This window comes from Suricata suricatta, chromosome 15 (genome assembly GCF_006229205.1).
Source record: "Suricata suricatta isolate VVHF042 chromosome 15, meerkat_22Aug2017_6uvM2_HiC, whole genome shotgun sequence".
In the NCBI taxonomy this organism is placed as follows: domain Eukaryota; kingdom Metazoa; phylum Chordata; class Mammalia; order Carnivora; family Herpestidae; genus Suricata; species Suricata suricatta.
The window spans coordinates 78,567,062-78,586,844 of NC_043714.1; the positions used below are offsets into that span (position 1 = coordinate 78,567,062).

A 19,783-nucleotide genomic window follows, 5' to 3' on the forward strand; every position below is an offset into this window, starting at 1 on the left:
AGGAGAAAGTGCTAAAGAAGTTTCTGGAGAGCAGGGTTCTGAGGACACTGAAGTGAACCATTCATAAGTGAGCCTGGGGCAGGATGTCTGGGTGGCTCAGTTAAGCGTCCGGACTTCGAACTTCGGCTCAGGTCATGATCTCACGGTTCGTGGGTTTGAGCCCTGCGTCGGGCTCTATGCTGACAGCTAGCTCAGAGCCTGGAGCCTGTCTTCAGATCCTGTGACTCCTTCTCTCTCTGAACCTCCCTGCTCATGCTGTCTCTCTCTCTCTCTCAAAAATAAAAAAAAATACTAAAAAATTTTATAAGTGAGCCTGGGACAGAAGCACTGCAGGCAAGGATGGCAACTCTGAAAACTGGGTTTAGGAATACAGGGCTCCCAAGATATTTGTCTTCTCAAACATCAAGAATCAAAAGACACTGAAACCTTGCTGACCAATGTCACTCTGGAGGACAAAAGGCACCTTTAAAGCAGGCATACAAGAGTTCCTAGGCTGACATCCTGCACAATTAACTACCTACTAAAAGCTGCTTTATTATCCTGCCTCACCTGGAGTTCTGTCCTCTGGCAGCAGAAGGACCTGCCACTCCTCACCAGAGTCTGTTCAGTGCCAGGCTGCCCAGTAAGAGGAGACAGTTATGACCGCTTGTCTTCTCCCCCTGAGAAACTGATATGGAATACACCAATCTTGGTTTTGAGAACAAAATGTGTTAAGTCATATTCCATATGCCACTCTGTGTCTACTTTATCGAAAGCATTTTGAAGAGGCCCAAACCAGCAAACAAGGACATCCCAACCTGGCTCTATCACAGTTGAAAGTGCAAGGATTCCAGTTAACTTTTCTTAAACCTGAAACACGATAACAAGGGAAGAAAAGCAAGTGGCCCTATAAAATCCTCACTGCACCTTAAGGTCTGGTGCTATGAAAAAGTGATTTTAAATAAGGATATTTAAACTGTGCTTATTTAAACTACTCAAGCACAGGGCCACCCTCTGAATCTGAGGGAAGGCGTGTGACCTTGGAATTTTTAGCACATAATTGGGCAGCCTACCTTTAGTTAACAGTGTACTGGGAGACTGTGAAATCACTGGAGAGATGGACCTCCAAAATGAAAGCTGTAAAAGTGACAATTTTCCCATCAGTATACTGCTTCTGATGTAAAACAGTGAAGACTTTATTGAATAAAGCGGAGTTATTCTCCATTGTGAACTTTGCGATGCTGAATGAAAGCTGCCTGTGCACTAAAGAGGGCCCCACAATTAAGGCACTTATAGGCTTGCTCTCCAGCGTGAATTTTCTCATGACTAGTAAGAGTTATTCTCTGACTAAAAGTTTTCCCACATTCATTACACATATAAGGTCGTTCTCCACTGTGAACTCTCTGATGACGAATAAGGTGAGAGCTTTGTCGAAAGGATTTTCCACATTCAGTGCATTTGTAGGGTTTCTCTCCTGTGTGAATTCTCTTGTGTTGGATAAGGGACAAGCGTGCACTGAAGGCTTTCTCACATTCATTGCACATATAGGGCTTCTCTCCAGTGTGAATCCTCTGATGCTGAATAAATTGTGAATGCTGACTGAAGGCCTTGCCGCACTTCTCACATTCATAAGGCTTCTCCCCTGTATGAATTCGGTGATGCTGGACGAGAGAGGAGCGGACATTAAAGGCCTTCCCACAGTCACTGCACTCATAGGGATTCTCTCCAGTGTGAATCCTTCGATGGCGGACAAGGTGTGCACTCTGGCTGAAGGCTTTTCCACAGTCTCCACACTCATAGGGCTTCTCTCCATTGTGTGTTCTCTCATGCCTAATCAGTGTGGATATCTGCCCAAAGGTTTTCCCACACTCATTACACTCATAGGGTTTCTCTCCAGTGTGGCTCCTCTGATGCTGAATGAGGTTTGAGCCCTGGCTAAAAGCCTTCCCACATTTGTGACACTCATAGGGCTTCTCACCATTATGGACTCTCTGATGCTGAACAAGGGAAGAGAGCACACTGAAGGCTTTATCACACTCATTACATTCATAGGGCTTCTCACCACTGTGTGTCCTTTGATGATGAATGAGATTAAAACTCTGGCTGAAGGCTTTTCCACACTCACTGCACTCATAGGGTTTCTCTCCAGTGTGAATTCGCTGATGCTGAATCAGATGTCCCTTTTGACTGAATGTCTTCCCACACTCATTACATCCATAAGGTTTTTCCCCAGTGTGAATTCTCTGATGCTGGATAAGAGACAGGCGAGCACTGAATGATTTTCCACACTCATTGCATATATAAGGCTTCTCACCAGTGTGAATTCTCTTGTGCTGAATGACTTGGTAACGTTGACTGAAGGATTTCCCACATTCATTACACCTATAGGGCTTTTCTCCAGTATGAATTCTCTGATGAACAATAAGAGTTCGGTTCAGGCTAAAGGATTTCCCACATTCACTGCATTCATAGGGTTTTTCTCCTGTGTGAATCCTCTGATGGTGAATGAGAGATAATCGTGCACTGAAGGCTTTGCCACAGTCAGTACAGTCATAAGGTTTCTCTCCAGAATGAGCTCTCTCATGCTGAAGGAGGTGTGACTGTCTACTGAAAGCCTCCCCACATTCCTTACACTTGTAAGGTTTCTCTCCACTATGAGTTCTCTGATGATGAATCAGGTTCGAGCTATGACTAAAGGCTTTCCCACACTGATTACACTCATGAGGTTTCTCCCCAGTATGAATTTTAAGATGTTGACTGTAAGATGAATGGGCACTGAAAGCTTTTCCACATTCACTGCATTCATAAGGTCTTTCCCCAGTGTGAATGTTATGGTGCTGAATGAAGTAGGAACAAGCCCTGGAAGCTCTGCCACACTCAGCATAGGTGTGGGGCTTCTCTCCAGTGTGACTTCTCTGATGTTGAGAAAGAGCTCTACTCTGGCTGAAAGGTTTTCCACCCTCAGTACACTGAATGGATTTCTTTGGATTGATAATTCTCTGATTTTCTCCAAGAATTGTACTGTGCCTGGCCACTTCCACAAACACATCAGTCTGACACGATCTTTCTTCTAGATGGAAATATGGGAGATTAATGAGGTCCTGAGTTTGTTGAAAGTCATCTACACATGGCACACTCTGGTGGAGACTCTCCCCTCTAGAGCCTCTATGAAATCCGACAGGGTTTGGGTCCGCAGTGCAGTTAACCTCCATGGAACTGGGTATCTGGCCTTCTCCCCCAGTAGGGGTTTTCACATGTGTCAATGTCACTGGCTTGGAATTGTTCTTCTGGGATAAGGATTTCTTAAATCCTTCCACTGCAGATTTTTTCCAGTAATTCTTTATCTTTCCCTCACTTTTATACATCTCTTCAAAATTATATTCCTTGGATATATTTCTTACAGGTTCTTCTGATTTTGCTCCCTGGGACTTCATTGCTTTAGAAAATTCCTGCTTTGGAGGTAATTCCTTCTTTTCCATTTGAGATTCAAAACCTGAAAGAACAAAGAAAAATGAGTTATGTGAATGCTACTATGGGAAAAAGGACTAGAGCATAAATAGGAACACTGATATGAAACAAATATCTCCTAGGAGGATACTGGGTTTTCAGAATGCAAAAGCAAAAAATGACCTCACTGGGATGAGGAAAGAGGGGAGAGAAGCATTCTATCCAAGCAACAAAAGCTGGTGTAGGGAGGAAGTAAGGAGAGAAGCCCAAGGTCAAAGGCTTACATCTGCAGATGGGCCAAATAGACACAGATGGAGCAGAAACAATGAGGCATGACCTGAGGGCAAAGAGCTCTCCGAAAGGTGATGAGTGTGACAGGAATGGTGGCTCGGAAGGTCACCACCTCTGCTGATCATGTCACTGCTGCATACTTTGCAAACAAGGTATCTTCTAATAGCTTACTATAATAGGTATTCAAATATTTGTTTAAAAATAAATGAATGATAAATGACTTGTAATGAATAAAGGGTATACCGAGTAATAGATAATGGAAAAAACGATTTGATATGGGCCACTTGGCTTCATAGAAGAAAATTAGGATAAATACAGAAAAACAGATACAAAAAATAGATACAAAAACAGATACTCATCCAAACAGCAGGTACAGCACAAGGCAGAAAAGCTAAATGTGTGCAATAGTCCATGCCACACATTCCCAATGTATAAAAGTACCTGAGTATTAGTAAAAACTGATATAAGTGAATTCTGAAATTCAATGAAAGGAAATTTACCAAAAACAAAACAAAAAATCCAAGCTAAACCACTGAATCATGTGGACACAATGACTGTTGGGAGAATACACTAGGTCAGAACACTGAGAGGGGAGCCCTGTTGTGGAATGCCATGAAAGAATAATTGAACCTCTCTTTTGTAAATTGATTATTGTTAGAGCTGTAACAGGTTGTTACTTTCAGACTGTTTAGTCAGACAAGGATACTGAGCTAAAAATGTTGTTTAGATGGTATCTAACATTGGACTAAGTCCTTCCCCCCCCCCCAACATTTATTTATTATTGAGAAACAGAGACGGAGCATGAGCAGGAGAGGGGCAGACAGAGGGAGACACAGAATCTGAAGCAGGCTCCAGGCTCTGAGCTATCAGCACAGAGTCTGATGCTGGGCTTGAACCCACAAACTGCAAGATCATGACCTGAGCCGAAGTCGGATGCTTAACCGACTGAGCCACCCAGGCCCCCCTGGGCTAAGTCCTTTTAACAGACTTCATTGAACTTCTCATAGTACTTCAAAGGGATTTACTTAAGTATGGAAGGTAAGAAGCAAACAAAAATTTATTCTAGAAACCTATGAGCAGCCTGAAGGGGCAGACTCTGGATGGTAAACATCCAGAATTCCTGTAGTTCCTCTCAGGAGTATCTGAGGAATTAAGAGTCCTCAACATCTTAGGACTAGAGTCTAAAAAGAGCTCCATCGAGAGGTATTATTTCACTGGATAGGAAACAGAATGAAGGTGAACAAAATGAGAAACCAATAAACAGGGGTGCCTGGGTGGCTCAGTTGGTTAAGTGTTCGACTCTTGATTTTGGCTTACGTCATGATCTCACGGTTCATGGGCTTGAACCCCATATCTGCACTGACAGTGTGGAGCCTGCTTGGGATTCTTTCTGTCCCTCCCCGACTTACGTGCACTCTCTCTCTCTCTCTCAAAAACAAACAACAGACCACAGAATAGAATGATCTGTGGGTCAAGAAGCAACATCTCACACTGATTCATGCTGCCATTTCCTCTCAGGAATCTGGTTATCCTTGGCTGCCTATTTGTATTTGAACATGAGGCACTAAAAAGAAGCTTGGGAAACCTGTGTATGCATGGTACTTGTCAATTGGAGGAACATTTGAGTTAGGTGGTAACTGTAAGTCCAGGGCCTCCCCAAATGCCCAAATCTAGAAGCCTTTGGTCCATAGCTGTTTGGTTTTTTGAGGCAACCTCCTAATTTTTGCCTTAGGTAGAAGATGCCTTACTGTTGGGTATTCTTTGTACAGGGCTGGAGGAAGGATGTGGCACTATCAACTGTTTCTGTATTTAGCCTTTTTAGTTGATATCTCAGGATTCAAGCGTTTTTTTCTTTTAACTAAAAACAACTCTTCATAAGTGGTAGAATGTTTTTCCATCAGGAGGTGCAAAGTATCTGGTTGCCTCTCTTTTTTGTGATGTTAGCAGCCATTAGTGATCATTATTTATGTTCATTTTTAAATTTGGAATTTTGAGATAGTGATTTAAAAAAAATTTTTACATTTATTTATTTTTGAGAGACAGAGAGAGACAGAGCATGAGTGGGGGAGGGGCAGAGAAAGTAGGAGACACAGAATCCGAGGCAGGCTCTAGGCTCTGAGCAAGCTGTCAGCACAGAGCCCAACGCAGGCCCCGAACCCAGGAACCGCAAGATCATGACCTAAGCCGAAGTCGGATGCTCAACCCACTAAGCCACCCAGGCACCCCTGAGATAGTGATTTCTAATTCTGTCATTCCTTTCATTTCATTTCATTTTTTTTTAAAGCTGGAACCTCTATGAAGAGAAACTTCTACTCACTGATTGTTCAGTTATCCTGAGGTAAAATACATCTTATAAAGGCAGAATAAACACTTGATTTCTTTATTCACTGGTTTCAGAATAATGAATTAACTCCCTAGCATTCCTCAAAGGTGACCAATGAGTAGGGAATTATTCCCCTGAGTGTAAGACCAGCCCTAACAAAGCCTAAGACCAAACCCTTAACAAGACATGGTGATTCAATGTCACGTTATCTTTCTGCCAAAAGACACTTAATCCTCTTTCAAGAGTATGACATCCAATAGAGACCCCATAAATTTTATCTGTAATATCGACTCTGTTCAATATCAGAAAGCATGTTAAAGAAAAGACTAATGACAAGAAAGCAAGAGCAAAAAATACACAATAGAAACAAATCCACAGGTGATTCAGATACTGTCATGAACCAATTTTAAAAGCAAAAGTGATTAGTATATAAAAGAACATAAAAAGATGTGGAATATGACCAGAAATCAAATGGAAACTGAAATTAAAAGTTCAATAGATACAGAGTTTGTTAGCAGACAGGATTTAATAGAACAGAGGATTATTTAACTGGAAGGTACACAAGTAAAAGTATTCTTAAGTTTCAAGTTGAAACACAGAAGGGGAAAAAAGGGACAGGAAATACAGAAAAGAGTATAAGAAACAGGTGTGATATGATAGAATACTGTAACATATATATAGTTACAATCCTGGAAAGAGAGGAGAAAAGGAACAAGGACAAAAGAAATACTGGCTTCCTCACACCTATCAGAATGCCTAAAATCAACAACCCAAGAAATAAGAGATGTTGGCAAGGATGTGGTGAAAAAGGAACGTTCGTGCACTGTGGGTGGAAATGTAAGCTGCTGCAGCCACTGTGGAAAGCAGTATGAAGGTTCCTCAAAAAGTTAAAAACAGAACTACCCTATGACCTAGCAATTGCACTACTGGGAATTTTCCCAAAGAATAAAAAAGCACTCACTCAAAGGGATACAATGCACCCCTATGTTTATAGGAGCATTATCTACAATAGCCATGATACAAAAGCAGGCCAAGTGTCCATCAATTGATGAATGGATACACATGTGGTATATATGGATAATGGAATATTATTCAGTCATAAAAAAGAATGAAATCTTGACATTTTTAATGACATGGATAGAGCTAGAGAGTATTATTCTAGGTGAAAAAAGTCAGAGAAAAAAATACCACATGATTTCATTCATATGTGCAATTTAAGAAACAAAACCAACCAGCAAAGAAAAACAAAGGGAGGCAAATTAAGAAACAGAGTCTTAATTATCCAGAATAAATTGATGGTTACCAGTGGGGAGATGGGTGTGGGGATGGGCTAAATAGGTGATAGGGATGAAGGAGTACACTTGTTCTGATGAGCACTGGGTGATATATGGAATTGTTAAATCAGTCTATTGTATACCGTAAACTAATATCACACTGTATGCTAACTGGAATTAAAATAAAAACTTAAAAAAAAAGAAATCTTAGCTTACAACTTTCCACAATTTATAGACAAAAATCTATAAATCATTGCAAAAAGCTCTAAGAATCATAAGATAAATGGAAAGAAAACCACAGCTGGGTATAACATAATCAGAGCTAAAAACTAAAGAAAGAAAATATTAAAAGCAAGAAGAAAGACATATCAACTTAAAAGCAAAATAAGACCACAGGCTGATTGTTCAACTGTAGAAGTGGAAGAGAGTAGACAAAAGGGTGTTGTTAATGGGCTGAAGAAAATAAATGGCAACCCAGAATTTAGCATCTAGAAAAAACAGTCTTCAAAACTGAAAGCTAGACAATTGCACTTCTAGGATGACAGTGTAAAGAACTCACTGGATCCATGTTACAGCAAAACAAAGATGGTTAAGAATTATAAAAACAGATGATCATAGGGGAAGGGAAAGAAAAATACAATCAAAACAGAGAGGGAGGCAAGCCATAAAAGACTCTTAAATATGGAGAACCGAGGGTTGCTGTAGGGGAGGTGGGTAGGGGGATGGGTTAAATGGGTGATGGGGCATTAAGGAGGGCACTTTTGGGGATGTGCACTGAGAGTCATATGTAAGAGATGAATCACTGGGTTCTATTCCTGAAGCCAAACTACCCTGTACATTAACCAACCTGAATTTAAATTAAAACAAACAAACCAAAAAACCCCCCAAAGCCCCCCAAAACAAAAAGGACCACAACAACATAAAAACAAACTAACAATGATTTAGTCTCTGGAAATTATCCTAAGGCAAACTGCTAATGAAGAAGCATTTATTCAAGGAAGTTTACTAAAATTTGGTATGAACAGTGAAAATGTAGGGCATTTGAGCCATGACCCACTCCATCTCCACCCACAGCTCAGCCTGACACATGTTGCACTCCGGTTAGGTGTGGACAGGAAGAAGCCTTCCTCCTTGGCACCCAGTGAAAGCGTACCACATCTCACTAGGAGGTTAGGCCACTGGTATTTATCATTCCTTCCAACTCCAAGGTAAAGAGGCAAAAGTCCTGGTGAGTATGGCTGAGAGGGGAGGGGAGTCACCCTTCTGGAGTCTCAACAAACCTCTAACAATGATTTGAAAATACCCCAAATAGCCCCTTTACTTGGATCAGACTGCTGAGCTATTTGTACCCTAGGGTATTATCAAAAACAGTAGAGCAATCTTTGTTGTTTTCCTCACGTAGGGAATTCCAATGGATTCAGGAGCTCTGTGCCAGAAATGGGGACGAGAACCAAATATGTATTTATTATAAATCATAATGTCACAGATAGAAATATTTTATATATGACAAAGACAGCACAGTGGAGGTGACTGAATGCAGGGTGTTGTTGGCAGTCAGGAAATGGTAGCAGGTGGCTAGTTGAATGTACAGGAACAAATGAAGATAAATGATAAAAAAATCAACACGACAAACTCTATGTTCATGCTTGTTCTCATTTCTTTTCTCAATTTTCATAATAGATATAAAACTATACAAAGTAAGAATTATGAAAATGTATTGTTGCACTCATAACATACAGAGATGAAACTGTATAACAGTAGCACAAAGAGAGGACAATTCTACATGTCCCTGGAATTGTTGTTAGTATAAACCAAAAGGAGATTCATGGTAAGTTAAGATATACATGGTAAGTTCTGAAGCACCCACAAAGAAACTAAAGGTACTAGGTGTGGCCACATAGCTGAACTCACCATCAGAATGTGAGAGGCAGCAATTTGGGCTTCTTCAAAGGCCAGGATTTGCCTCCTCTGCTCTCTCCCTGTCTCACAAGTTGGAGGACAGATGTGTCTATGATCCAGACCATAGAGATGGAGTGGGAGATGAGCATTTGGACATGCTACTCCAGAGGATGGCAGATAAAATGGATACACTGACTTCTGAACAAGCATGTACAACAGGGACTGCACCAAACAAGGACTCTGCTACACGAAGAAAAGAAAGTTTTATGTGTTCAAGCCAATGCATATGTGGTCTATGAAATACTGTTACCTAGTGCCAAGAATGAACATTTCTACGTAGGAAGATTTGGGGTAACGTTATTCTCATTGCTGTACTTCTCTACAAGGCTATTTTGGTAAAATGTTCACTATATAAAAATAATTTTTTTTTCTTTTTTAGGCAGAGAGAGAGAATCCCAAGGAAGCCCCATGCTCAGCTGCACAGCGGATGAGGGCCTTGATCCCACCACTCTGGGATCATGACCTGAACCGAAATCACGAGTCAGACATTCAACTGACTGAGTCACCTAGTGCCCCTAAAAGTAATAAATTATTTTATTTCTTTTTTAATTTATTTATTTTGAAAGAGAGAGAAAGAGAGCAAGGACAAGCAGGGAAAGGCAGAGAAGAGAGGGAGAGAATTCCAAGCAGGCTCTGCACTTTCAATATAAGCCTGATGTGGGGCTCAAACTCATGAACCATGAGACATGACTTGAGCTGAAGTTGGAAGCTTAACTGACAGAGCCACCCAGGCTCCCCCAAAATAACTTATTTTTAAACACACATTCCGTAGCTTCCTACTCCCCTGGGACCAGAATCACATCTAACACACATCTAACACAGTCTGCTAGGCCTTGCCTAATGCAACCCTGTCTACTTCTCTTTAAATATGTGTGTGTTCTGGTCTGTCCTCCACTGTACACTATGGGCTCTGACAGCCATGAGGCGCCACCTAGCTTGTTCACCATAAGTAAGTCAGACCAAAGCTGAGTGATACATTTGAATTCATACACGTTCTGCGCTCAATTCCCAGCCTGTCCTTGACAAATTCTTCTGACTGAGTGGCCTTGTCCTTGGACCCCTTCCCTTCTGCTCAGGCTCCTCCTCCTACCTAGGAGGCAAAACCAAAGGACACCACAAGGCCACTAGGAAGAGAAGCATGTTAAATACTCAGCTGCAGGACAGTGAACGTCCCTGACACTGGGCAGATTGACAAAGTCCACACTGGTCTCAGGTGGTAGAGAGGAAACCACAAGTCTTGGAGCCAAACAGCCATGATTCAAACCCCCGCTGCTCCCCAGTTGTTTGTAATGGACTCATCTCTCGGACCATCAACTTCCTCATCTATGAAATAGGGAAAATAATGCTCCCGGCATGGACTCTGAATCCTCAAGAAATGGTAATGGGAAGTTGCACCAGAGGCCCTTGGATATCTCTTGGAAGATAAACCACCTCTTACTTCCAGGTAAGGAGAAATGGCAAAATAGAAAATTTGGGGGGCAATGTTTAACATATTGTATAACCCAGAGGGTGCTGCATGTGAAGAAACAAAGGGGGACCCAAAAATACGTTTAACTGGTTTTATTTCATTAGGGAAAATCTGGGTAAGAGAGTTAACAGAGGCCATGCTACCACTCAATTATTTTACAGCACTTCTGCCAACTCTATCCCTTCCTGCCAGCAGTGAGCGCCTGAATGCCACCATTCCCACTGTGTGCACTCACGTACACAGGAAACTTGATAAATGGACTCTGCAGGGTTATAGGGTACAAGAACAATTTGCAAAAATCAATTGTATTTTTATATATAATCAATGAAGAATTAGAAATACCATGCACAACAGCATAAAAATATAGGAAATACTTAGGGATAACTTTGACAAAAGATGTAAAATGCATAAACATGGAAAATTATAAAATACGACTGAGAAATCGAGACAAATAAATGAAGACATACATCTTGTTTATGGGTCAGAAAACACAATATATGTCAATTCTCCCCAAACTGGCCTATAGATTCAAAGAAATCACAATAAAATGCTAGCCGTCTAGCAGGGGCAGAAATCAACAGCTGATTTTAAAGATCATATGGAGATACAGAAGACCTAGAACAGCCAAAGCAATTCTGAAAATGAAGAGCAAAGTTTGAGACTTAACACTACTTGATTTCAATACTTTTTTTAAGTTTGCATATTTATTTTTGAGCACACTTGAGTGGTGGAGAAGCAGGGAGAGGGAGAGAGAGAGAATCTCAAGCAGGCTCCACACTGCCAGCATGGATCAAGATCCATGAGATCATGACCTGAGCCAAAATCAAGAGTCAGACACTTAACCCGCTGAGCCACCCAGGCACCCCTGATTTCAAGAATTTTTAGAAAGCCTCAGTAATCAAAACAGTGTGATACTGGAGTAGAGACTGACAATAGACAAATAGAAGAAAGCAGAGAGTCCAGACATAAACCCACACATATATGGACAACTGATTTGTGACAAAAGCACAAAGGCAATACAAGTAGAGAAAAAAATGTTGTTGTTGTTGTTGTTGTAGTTGTCTTTTTCAACAAATGGTGCTGGAACAAGTGAATATCTACTTGTAAAAAATTAAACCTTGGTGGGTGGGGCACTGGGGTGGCTCAGTCAGTTAAGCATCCAACTTCAGCTCAGGTCATGATCTCATGGTTTATGAGTTTGAGCCCCACGGCGGGCTCTGTGCTGCCAGCTCAGAGTCTGGAGCCTGCTTCTGATTCTGGGTCTCCCTCTCTCTCTCTCTCTCTGCCCCTCTCCTCTTCACACTCTGTCCTTCTCTTTCAAAAATAAACATTCAAAAAAAGTTATTAAATAAAAATTAAAAAAAACCCAAAATTAAAAAACAAACAAAAAAAACCTTAATAAGAAAGCAAAAAAAATAAGAAAAAAAAAAAGATCAGTTAAAAAGTAGGCAAAGACATGAACCGACACTTCCCCACTGAAAATACACAGAAGGGAAGGGAAACAAGTATATGGAAAGATAGCTAACATCTTTAACTACTAGAGAAATTAAAATTAAAACCACAATGAGACACTACTACACATCCATCAGAGTAGCTAAAATGAAAAAGACTGATGACACCAAGTACTGATGAGTATGTGGAGGAAATGGAACTCTTATCCACTGCTGGTGGGAATATCAAATGGTGCAACCAGTTTGGAAAGGAGTCTGGCAGTTTCCTAAAAAGTTAAATGTACACCTACCATGTAATCTGGCCATTCTATTCCTAGCTATTTATCTAAGAGTAAGAGAAATGTATGGTCATACAGGGGTCTGCACACAAATGTGCATAGCAGCTTTATCTGTATTAACCCCACACTAAAAACAACCCAAATGTCTGTTAACAGAATTGATAAACCAATTGTGGCATATCCATACAATATAATACTAACCTAAAAAAAATAAGTTATTGATACATAAATGGAAGAATACAAAAGAACTAGGTTGAGTCAAATCACACACACACACACACACACACACACACACACACACACACAAAGAGTACACGCTCTATGATTCTAATTATATAAAGCTCTAGAAAATGTAATTTATATTGACATGTAGCAGATCAGTAATCACTTCATGACAGAGATGGGAAGGAGTGAGAAGGAGGGATTACAGAGACAGCAGAAAACTTTTGGGGGTAATGGATATGCTTGCTATCTTGTCTGTGGTGAATAGTTTCACACGTACATACGTGATGCAGAAATGTTAGCATACTGTACATCTTAAATATGTATACCATCGTGATGCTTAATATACCTTAATAAAGCTGTTTCTAAAAGCGGGAAAAATGCATGGGGTGTGGAGCCAGTAAGCCAGAAATCCAACCCAGTTCCTAGCCAGCTGTTGATCTCAGGCCAGAAACCGAATCTCTCTATGCCTCTGTTTCTTGACCACCGACTGTGAGGACCTTGAAAGACTGCATAAGTTCATGTACTGGGCACAGATGTCCAGGCATTGTTAGCTGCTGTGGTACACAGAGGATTCAGCTCCACGTACTGTTTACTACTTATATGCCCATACCCTTTGCTACACATGAAGAAACCCTACCTCATGATTTTCCCCAAGGCCTTGAATCAGTCTGGGAACTCTAAGTGAGCAATAGCACTGGGCAATAGACTCTGGGCAGGAGGGCATATCTCAGGGTGGTTTTTCCAAGCAGCCAAGCCAGAGCTGGCCAGCAAGGCCTGAGAAGGAATGGGTGACATGGAAGCAACTGGGAGGCAGCCAAGAGAGGGAGTTAGCTGCCCCAGAAAGATACACGGGTTGTTTTTTAGGATTTTTCAGAGCATTTTCTAGGGTAAGAGAAACATGAACTCATTTATGGGTATAGAATAGGAGCCATTAATACAGAGAAAAGAGAAGAAGGGTAGAAGTGGAGAAGAGGGAAAGCAAAGCCTTGGCAGTGACAAGAGATGTGGCCCAAAGCTCACAGAGAAAAGCCTTGAAAGTGGCAGAGCCTGCTAGCTGGGGCAGCAAGAGCATAGGGGCATTTCTGGAGACTCACTTTCACTCCTATGACTCCGGATCCAGCCTTCCTCAATTCTCAGGGAGTGTGGGGCCCAGGGTTCTTCCCCCTTCTCCAGCCTGGAGATGACATCAGGTTTGGAACCTTGAAGGCCTGTTCCAGAGGAAGGAAGCATGACTGACAATTCATCCAAGTTCAGGGCAGGATGGCCCCATGGGTAGCAAGTGTGTTCTGGGTATGACCTCCCCCAGCATCTGGTCTGCAAATTAAGGGGACAGATGCAGCCCACTGCCCCAGCTGAAGAAAAGTTAAACCCAGCTCTTCTGGAGGCCGTGGACAAGGGACAGAGGTAGGGCCTGAACACACAGTAGAAGACTCATAGTAGAGTCTTGGTGTCTACCAAGGACTGTCTACAAGGACTAAAGGGAAGTAGCCATTCTGGTGTAAGGCAGGGCTCTGAAACCAAATGGATTCAGATCCTAGATCTGCCTCTGACTGCCTGTATGAACTTAAAAGAAAGTGATGATATATGTCAGTCTCAGATTCGACTATAAACCATTTAACCCAACACCAAATTTGAAGATGCATTGTGATTAGCTCTGGGGAAATGAATATACTTTGTGTTAAATGAATGATATTTTTCTTTTATACTTCCTACAAGAAAATTGGAGGAGTCCATGGCACTGCCTGTCCTCTGTATAGACCAGCCCTGCCTCAGACCAGGGTCATAAATGTTTTCTGTTTGGGCCCAGGGGGTGAGGAGCCTCTGAGCCCCGAGCCAAGCCTCAGAGCAAGGAACCCAGAACTGAACTTCAGAGAGAAGCCTTACCCAGCGAGACCAGATTTCTATAGGTTTCCAGCATCACATCCCTGTAGAGGCATCTCTGAGCAGGGCCCAGACAGCCCCACTCCTCCCGGGAGATGAGCACAGCCACGTCCTCGAACGAAACCGAGACCTGGAATGACAAGATCTTGTCGCAACCCCAGGATCAGGCCCAGGGCGGGTCTGGGGTACGGAGGAACCATTAGGCTCAGAATGGGCAAAACCTCTCTGAACACATGTACCAGACTTGTCTTCACAAGAGTGGCCTCTTTGAGGCAGGCACCATTTCCACTTGTCTTTGTCTGCCCAAACCCTTGTCCTCCACTGTGCCTAATCCAGGGATTGGAAAGATAATGGTGTGGAGCACATTTCAGGGACCTGAAGTCAGGGACTGAGGGCACTGGTGAAGACAGGAAGCCAGCTACCCTCTGAGACCAGCCTCTCATAGAGAGAACCATGGACAAACTCCAGCCAAGAAAGGGCTAAGGTCACACAGAGGTGTCTCCATGCATACCACTCACCTGAGGTCCATCAGGAAGGAGCTGCTTGATGGCTATCATTGGATCTCTGAGTTTGTCCCAAGGAGGCAGGCAAAATTGCAGGGAGAGGGAAGATTGTAATGGAATGTGACCAGCCTGCTTGTCACAGCAACACTGAGACTTCTGTGCCTGGATCTCAAGAGGTCTATGGCAGCAGACACAGAGTGTGGGACTTCCAGAAAGCCCTAGGAAGGACAGATAGACTAAGCACCCAGTAGTCTCTGGGACTATATCCCCTTGCCCACCATGAGGCCTCCCCAGCAGCTCCTGGTACAACAGCATCCTAAGGCCACCATGTTATGGCCCCAGCAGTGCAGCTGGCCGGAGGAGACAAAGGGCTGCATCTCAGGCCCACTTAGGAACTCCTGGAGAGTGGGAAGACACCTGAGGACAAGTAGACCAGGCTCTTTCTAAGGCAGTGCACAAACAAGTAGGGAGGCTGACAGACAAAATTTTAAATGCCTATGACAGGTGATGACAAAGGATAGAAAGAATGAGTAGCATGAGGGCAGCACTTGGTGGTGGGAGATCTTTTACACAGGATAGCCAAGGAAGGCACCTTTGATAAAGCAACATCAAGGCAGAGATGTAGATGTAGTGAGGGCAGGCAATATGTGGATATTAGGGGAGACATAGCCCAGGAAGGGGAAAGCACAAGTGCAAAGGTTATGAGGTGCAAGCTCACTTGATGTGCTCAAGTAAAAGCAAGGAGTCAAGAAGGGCTGAAGGGGAAGTAGGGGAAGGCACAAGAAAGAAGGGCGGGGTGACTCATAGACAATAGGATTTGGGCTTTTATGAATGAGATGGGAAGCATCTAGAAGGTCTGGGCAGTGATAGGACCTGCCATGTGGCCTTTCCAGGGGCTATTTTGAGAACAGACTGGGGTGGTGGTGGGGACTATCAGGGCATAAACAGGAAAACCAGTTGGAAGGCCCAGGCTGTAATCCATTAGAGATGACAGCGTCTTAGACTTAGACCAGAGTGGCGGTAGCAGCTGATAAGTGTGATCAGATTCTACATGCATTTCAAAGGCATAGTCAATAGGACTTACTGATGAATTAGATCTGGGATAAGACATTAAGAGTTTTGGCTCAAGCTACTGAGATGATGACATTTCCATTCACTCAAAAGGATAACACTGTAGAAGCACATCAGAAAGGTAAAAAATTAAAAGTTGGTTTTGTACAGGTTGTATTAAAGACGGCTCTTAGACTTACAAGTGGAGAATCAAGAGCTTTTACATATATGGGTCCAAAAATCAGGAGAAAGGCTGAAGTTGGCTGCGTATACACTGGGAACTATCAGTATACATATGACATTTAGAACCACTCATCTGGTTTTATTATAGGTTGACAGGTGACATGAGGCTTATCACTCCCAGGAAAACCTTCCCAATCAGCCTCTGATACAAAGCTAGCTCCCATGTCCACAGTGCCCCACTCCATGCAAACGAACCTCTTAGTTCAGGTAGCAATGTGTATCGCAAGTGGATATTCACTCTGCTTTTGCTTCCAGACTGAAGGGGAGGCATGTAACACTGCTGCTGGAAGCATGGGCTCTGCAAGCTAAGAGGGTTGAAATTGGATACACCACCTACTAATGCAAATTTGGATACACCACCTACTAATGCAAAGATCTCAGGTCAGTGAAGCGTTTCTATACAGACCTTAAGATGAGAACACTACCACGTATCCTAAGAGACAATTTTGAGAACTAAATGAGGAAAATGTATAAAGTATTTTGTATAGTGTTGGCAAACCATAACCACGAAAAATATAACCAAACCTTAGTTACTATCGTTAAGGCAATGTTTTTCGAGCACCCACCGAATGAATAAACGAACGCTGATTGTTTTAGCTCCAGAAAGTGACAAGAAAGCTTGTCCCCTTTCAGACCCAGCAATCGAGGTCCCTTCCCCGACAGCTTTAGCAACTCTATCCTTTCACCTTAATCTACTCCTACTGTGTAAAAAGTACTTTTCTCTGTTCGAGAAAAGCGCGATTTGATTCATTCCCCTGACTACGCCCCAAACTCGCCTACTCACTCGTTAAGGCCTTCTTTATCCACGCGGCCACCCTTCCGCGGCGACCCGTGGAGCCTGGACCCCACCACGCGCGTTTCCGCGGGGGCCTCCCACGCTCCCCTGCCGTTCTCCCACCACACGCGGGCTCTCCACACTCCACGCGCCCTCCGCGCGCTCTCGGGGCCCTGGCGCTACCCAGGGCCGCTCAGACACCTCCGCGCCGACCGCCCTCGCCCAGACCGGAGATGCCCCTAGCAGAAGCCAGGCCCCGAGCGCCAGAGCGGCCGGACAGGAAGTGCCCGCCTTGAACTTCCGTCGCGCCCTCCGTCTCGCCACCAATCGGGTTCCTGGTTCCGGAGGCTGCTCACAGAAGACGCTGTGCTACTGGCCAGTTCGGTCCTGACTTGGTTGCCTGAAGTAAACTGGCCTTGTAGAAAATGTTAAAAGTTCTTCAGAGATTTGGGAACTGTTATGGGCGGAAACTCATGAAGAAAGGAGAAGGATCAGAAAAGGAATAAGTGGCAGTGAAACAAAATCTTTTATTTTTCTTATTCTTAATTATTCTGAAAGATGATTGTTTTTCAAAGTAATAATAGCAACAATATATTAGGTTATTATAGCACACGGATGAGTAAAATGAATGACAGCAATGGAGGGAGGAATTGGGAATACTTGGTTATATGTACCTATGCTACCTATGAAGCAGTATAGTGTTACTTGAAAGCTGACTCACATTGTTCTAGATATATTTGCAACCATTAAAAAAATATATATTTTTTTAATTTGAGAGAGATAGAGAGTGGGGCAGAGGGAGAAAGAGAGAAAATCTTGAGCAGGCACCATGCTCAGCGTGGAGCCTGTAGTGGGGCTCCATTCCATGATCCTGGAATCATGACCTGAGCTAAAATCCAGAGTTGATGCGCAACCTAAAACCTGAGGACACAAAGTTTAAAAGTAAGAAGATGGTGGGATACCTTGGTAGCTCGGTCGGTTCAGTGTTCAACTCTTGATCTCAGCTGGGTCCCTGGTCTCAGGGTTGTGGGTTGGAGGCCCATACTGGGTTCCACGCTGGGTGTGGAGTCTACTTTAAAAAATATATAAGATGGAAAAGTAAGCTATTGAAGCTGTATGACTAAGAGATGAAGTAATATTTTAATTTTTTAAATTTATTTTGAGAGAGAGAGCGAGCGAGCGAGCACAGGGGAGGGCAGAGAGACAGGGAGAGAGAGAGAGAGAGAGAGAGAGAGAGAGAAAGAGAATCCCAAGCAGGCTCTGCACTGTTGCCTGGAGCCTGACTGGGGCTCAAACTCATGAACCAGGAGATCATGACCTGAGGTGAAACCAAGAGTTGGATGTTTAACTGGCACCTAGGTGCCCCGAGATAAAATAATCTTTAAGACCAAGGTCATTACTATAGATAACAAGTGTTTATTTACCCAGGAAGATAGAAATATTTTAAATTCACAGAATAAGATAGTTTCAAAATTACTTCAAAATTAGAGAATCATAAAGAGTAATACACATATCATCATAGCAGAAGGGTGTTATATATAACTTTCTCAATAACTGATAGACAAGACAGACCAAAAAAAGAAAGAAAGAAAGAAAGAAAGAAAGAAAGAAAGAAAAGAAAGAAATTAAGGATTGAGGTTTTCGCTCCTGGAACCAACTATTTGGTATTGTCCCCAATACCAGCTAGACTCATATAATTCAACTAAATTTTGACACTTAACTACCAGAGGTAGAGCAGACCACCAGGTTAAGGAGTCAGCCCACAAGACTGCCCACACTAAGACAGTCACAAATATCAAGTGCCAGGGATATTCACACTTCTGTGTGACTGAGCTATGAAGTCAGGAGTTCCCACAACCCCTGCCTCCAAGCTCAATAACTTGCTGAAGGGACTTATAGAATCCAGGAAAATGCTAACTCATGATTATAATTTATTATAAAAGATACAAAGCAACAGGCAGATGAGGATGTATGGAAGGCAAGTTCAAAAGGATCTAAGTGCAGATGACTCTGTCTCTGTGGAGTTGGCGTGTACCAATCCCCAGCACATAGATGTAGTCACTAACTTGGAAGCTTCCCAAATCCCCTCCTTTAGGGGTTTCCATGGAGGTTTCATTATGAAGGCATGCCTGGGTCATTGACGACTGGCTCAATCTCTAGCCCCTCTCTCCTCTCTGGAGTTCGGGAGATGGTGCTGAAAGGTATAAGCCTCTGATAAAAGCTAGTGTTTCTGCTGACCAGTTCCCATCTTTTTTAAAACATTTTTTCTGTTTTTTAAAATTTATTTTTGAGAGACAGAGAGAGAGACAATACAAGCTGGGGAGGGTCAGAGAGAGAGGGAGACACAGAATCCGAAACAGCTCCAGGCTCTGAGCTAGCTGTCAGCACAGAGCCTGATGCGGTGCTAGAACCCACGAACTACGAGGTCATGACCTGAGCCAAAGCTGGACGCTCAACTGACTGAGCCACCCAGGCACCCCCCCATCTTTTTTTATTTTAATGTTTATTTTGAGAGAGAGAGAGAGATTGAGAGAGAGCACGTGAGTTGGGGGAGGGACAGAGAGAGAGAGAGAGAGAGAGAGAGGGAGACAGGATCCGAAGTAGGCTCTGTCCTGACATCAGAGAGCCTAGTGTGA

At 42.9% G+C, this 19,783-nt stretch overlaps 1 protein-coding gene across 4 annotated transcripts; it reads right to left on the reverse strand.

Annotated features, from left to right (window-relative positions):
* Window positions 1-233: 233 nt before the first annotated feature.
* On the reverse strand, window positions 234-17,425 carry LOC115279346 (zinc finger protein 252-like). 4 transcript variants are annotated; one of them, XM_029923901.1, is made up of 6 exons: window positions 17,157-17,425; window positions 16,568-16,677; window positions 15,095-15,297; window positions 14,580-14,706; window positions 13,790-13,903; window positions 234-3,472 (listed from the first exon to the last, which is right to left on the reverse strand). In XM_029923901.1, the coding sequence occupies exons 2-6, from the start codon at window positions 16,641-16,643 to the stop codon at window positions 1,194-1,196; spliced, it is 2,799 nt and encodes a 932-aa protein (XP_029779761.1). In that variant the 5' UTR covers window positions 16,644-16,677; window positions 17,157-17,425; the 3' UTR covers window positions 234-1,193. The 4 variants fall into 4 exon arrangements, with proteins under 4 accessions (XP_029779761.1, XP_029779762.1, XP_029779765.1 ...); XM_029923902.1 differs by lacking the exon at window positions 16,568-16,677; XM_029923905.1 differs by lacking the exons at window positions 16,568-16,677; window positions 17,157-17,425 and adding an exon at window positions 16,939-17,053.
* Between the last annotated feature and the right edge of the window lie 2,358 nt (window positions 17,426-19,783).

Bases quoted from the DNA above. Each gene is read 5' to 3' on its own strand.
- LOC115279346 (XM_029923901.1), bottom strand. From the start codon at position 16,643: ATGCCTCCCCTTCAGTCTGGAAGCAAAAGCAGAGTGAATATCCACTTG. The intron at 14,707-15,094 runs GTGAGTGGTATG...TTGTCATTCCAG, and splicing joins TCCTTCCTGATGGACCTCAG to GTCTCGGTTTCGTTCGAGGA. The intron at 3,473-13,789 runs GTGAGTCTCCAG...TTGTTCTTTCAG, and splicing joins CCGGAGTCATAGGAGTGAAA to GTTTTGAATCTCAAATGGAA.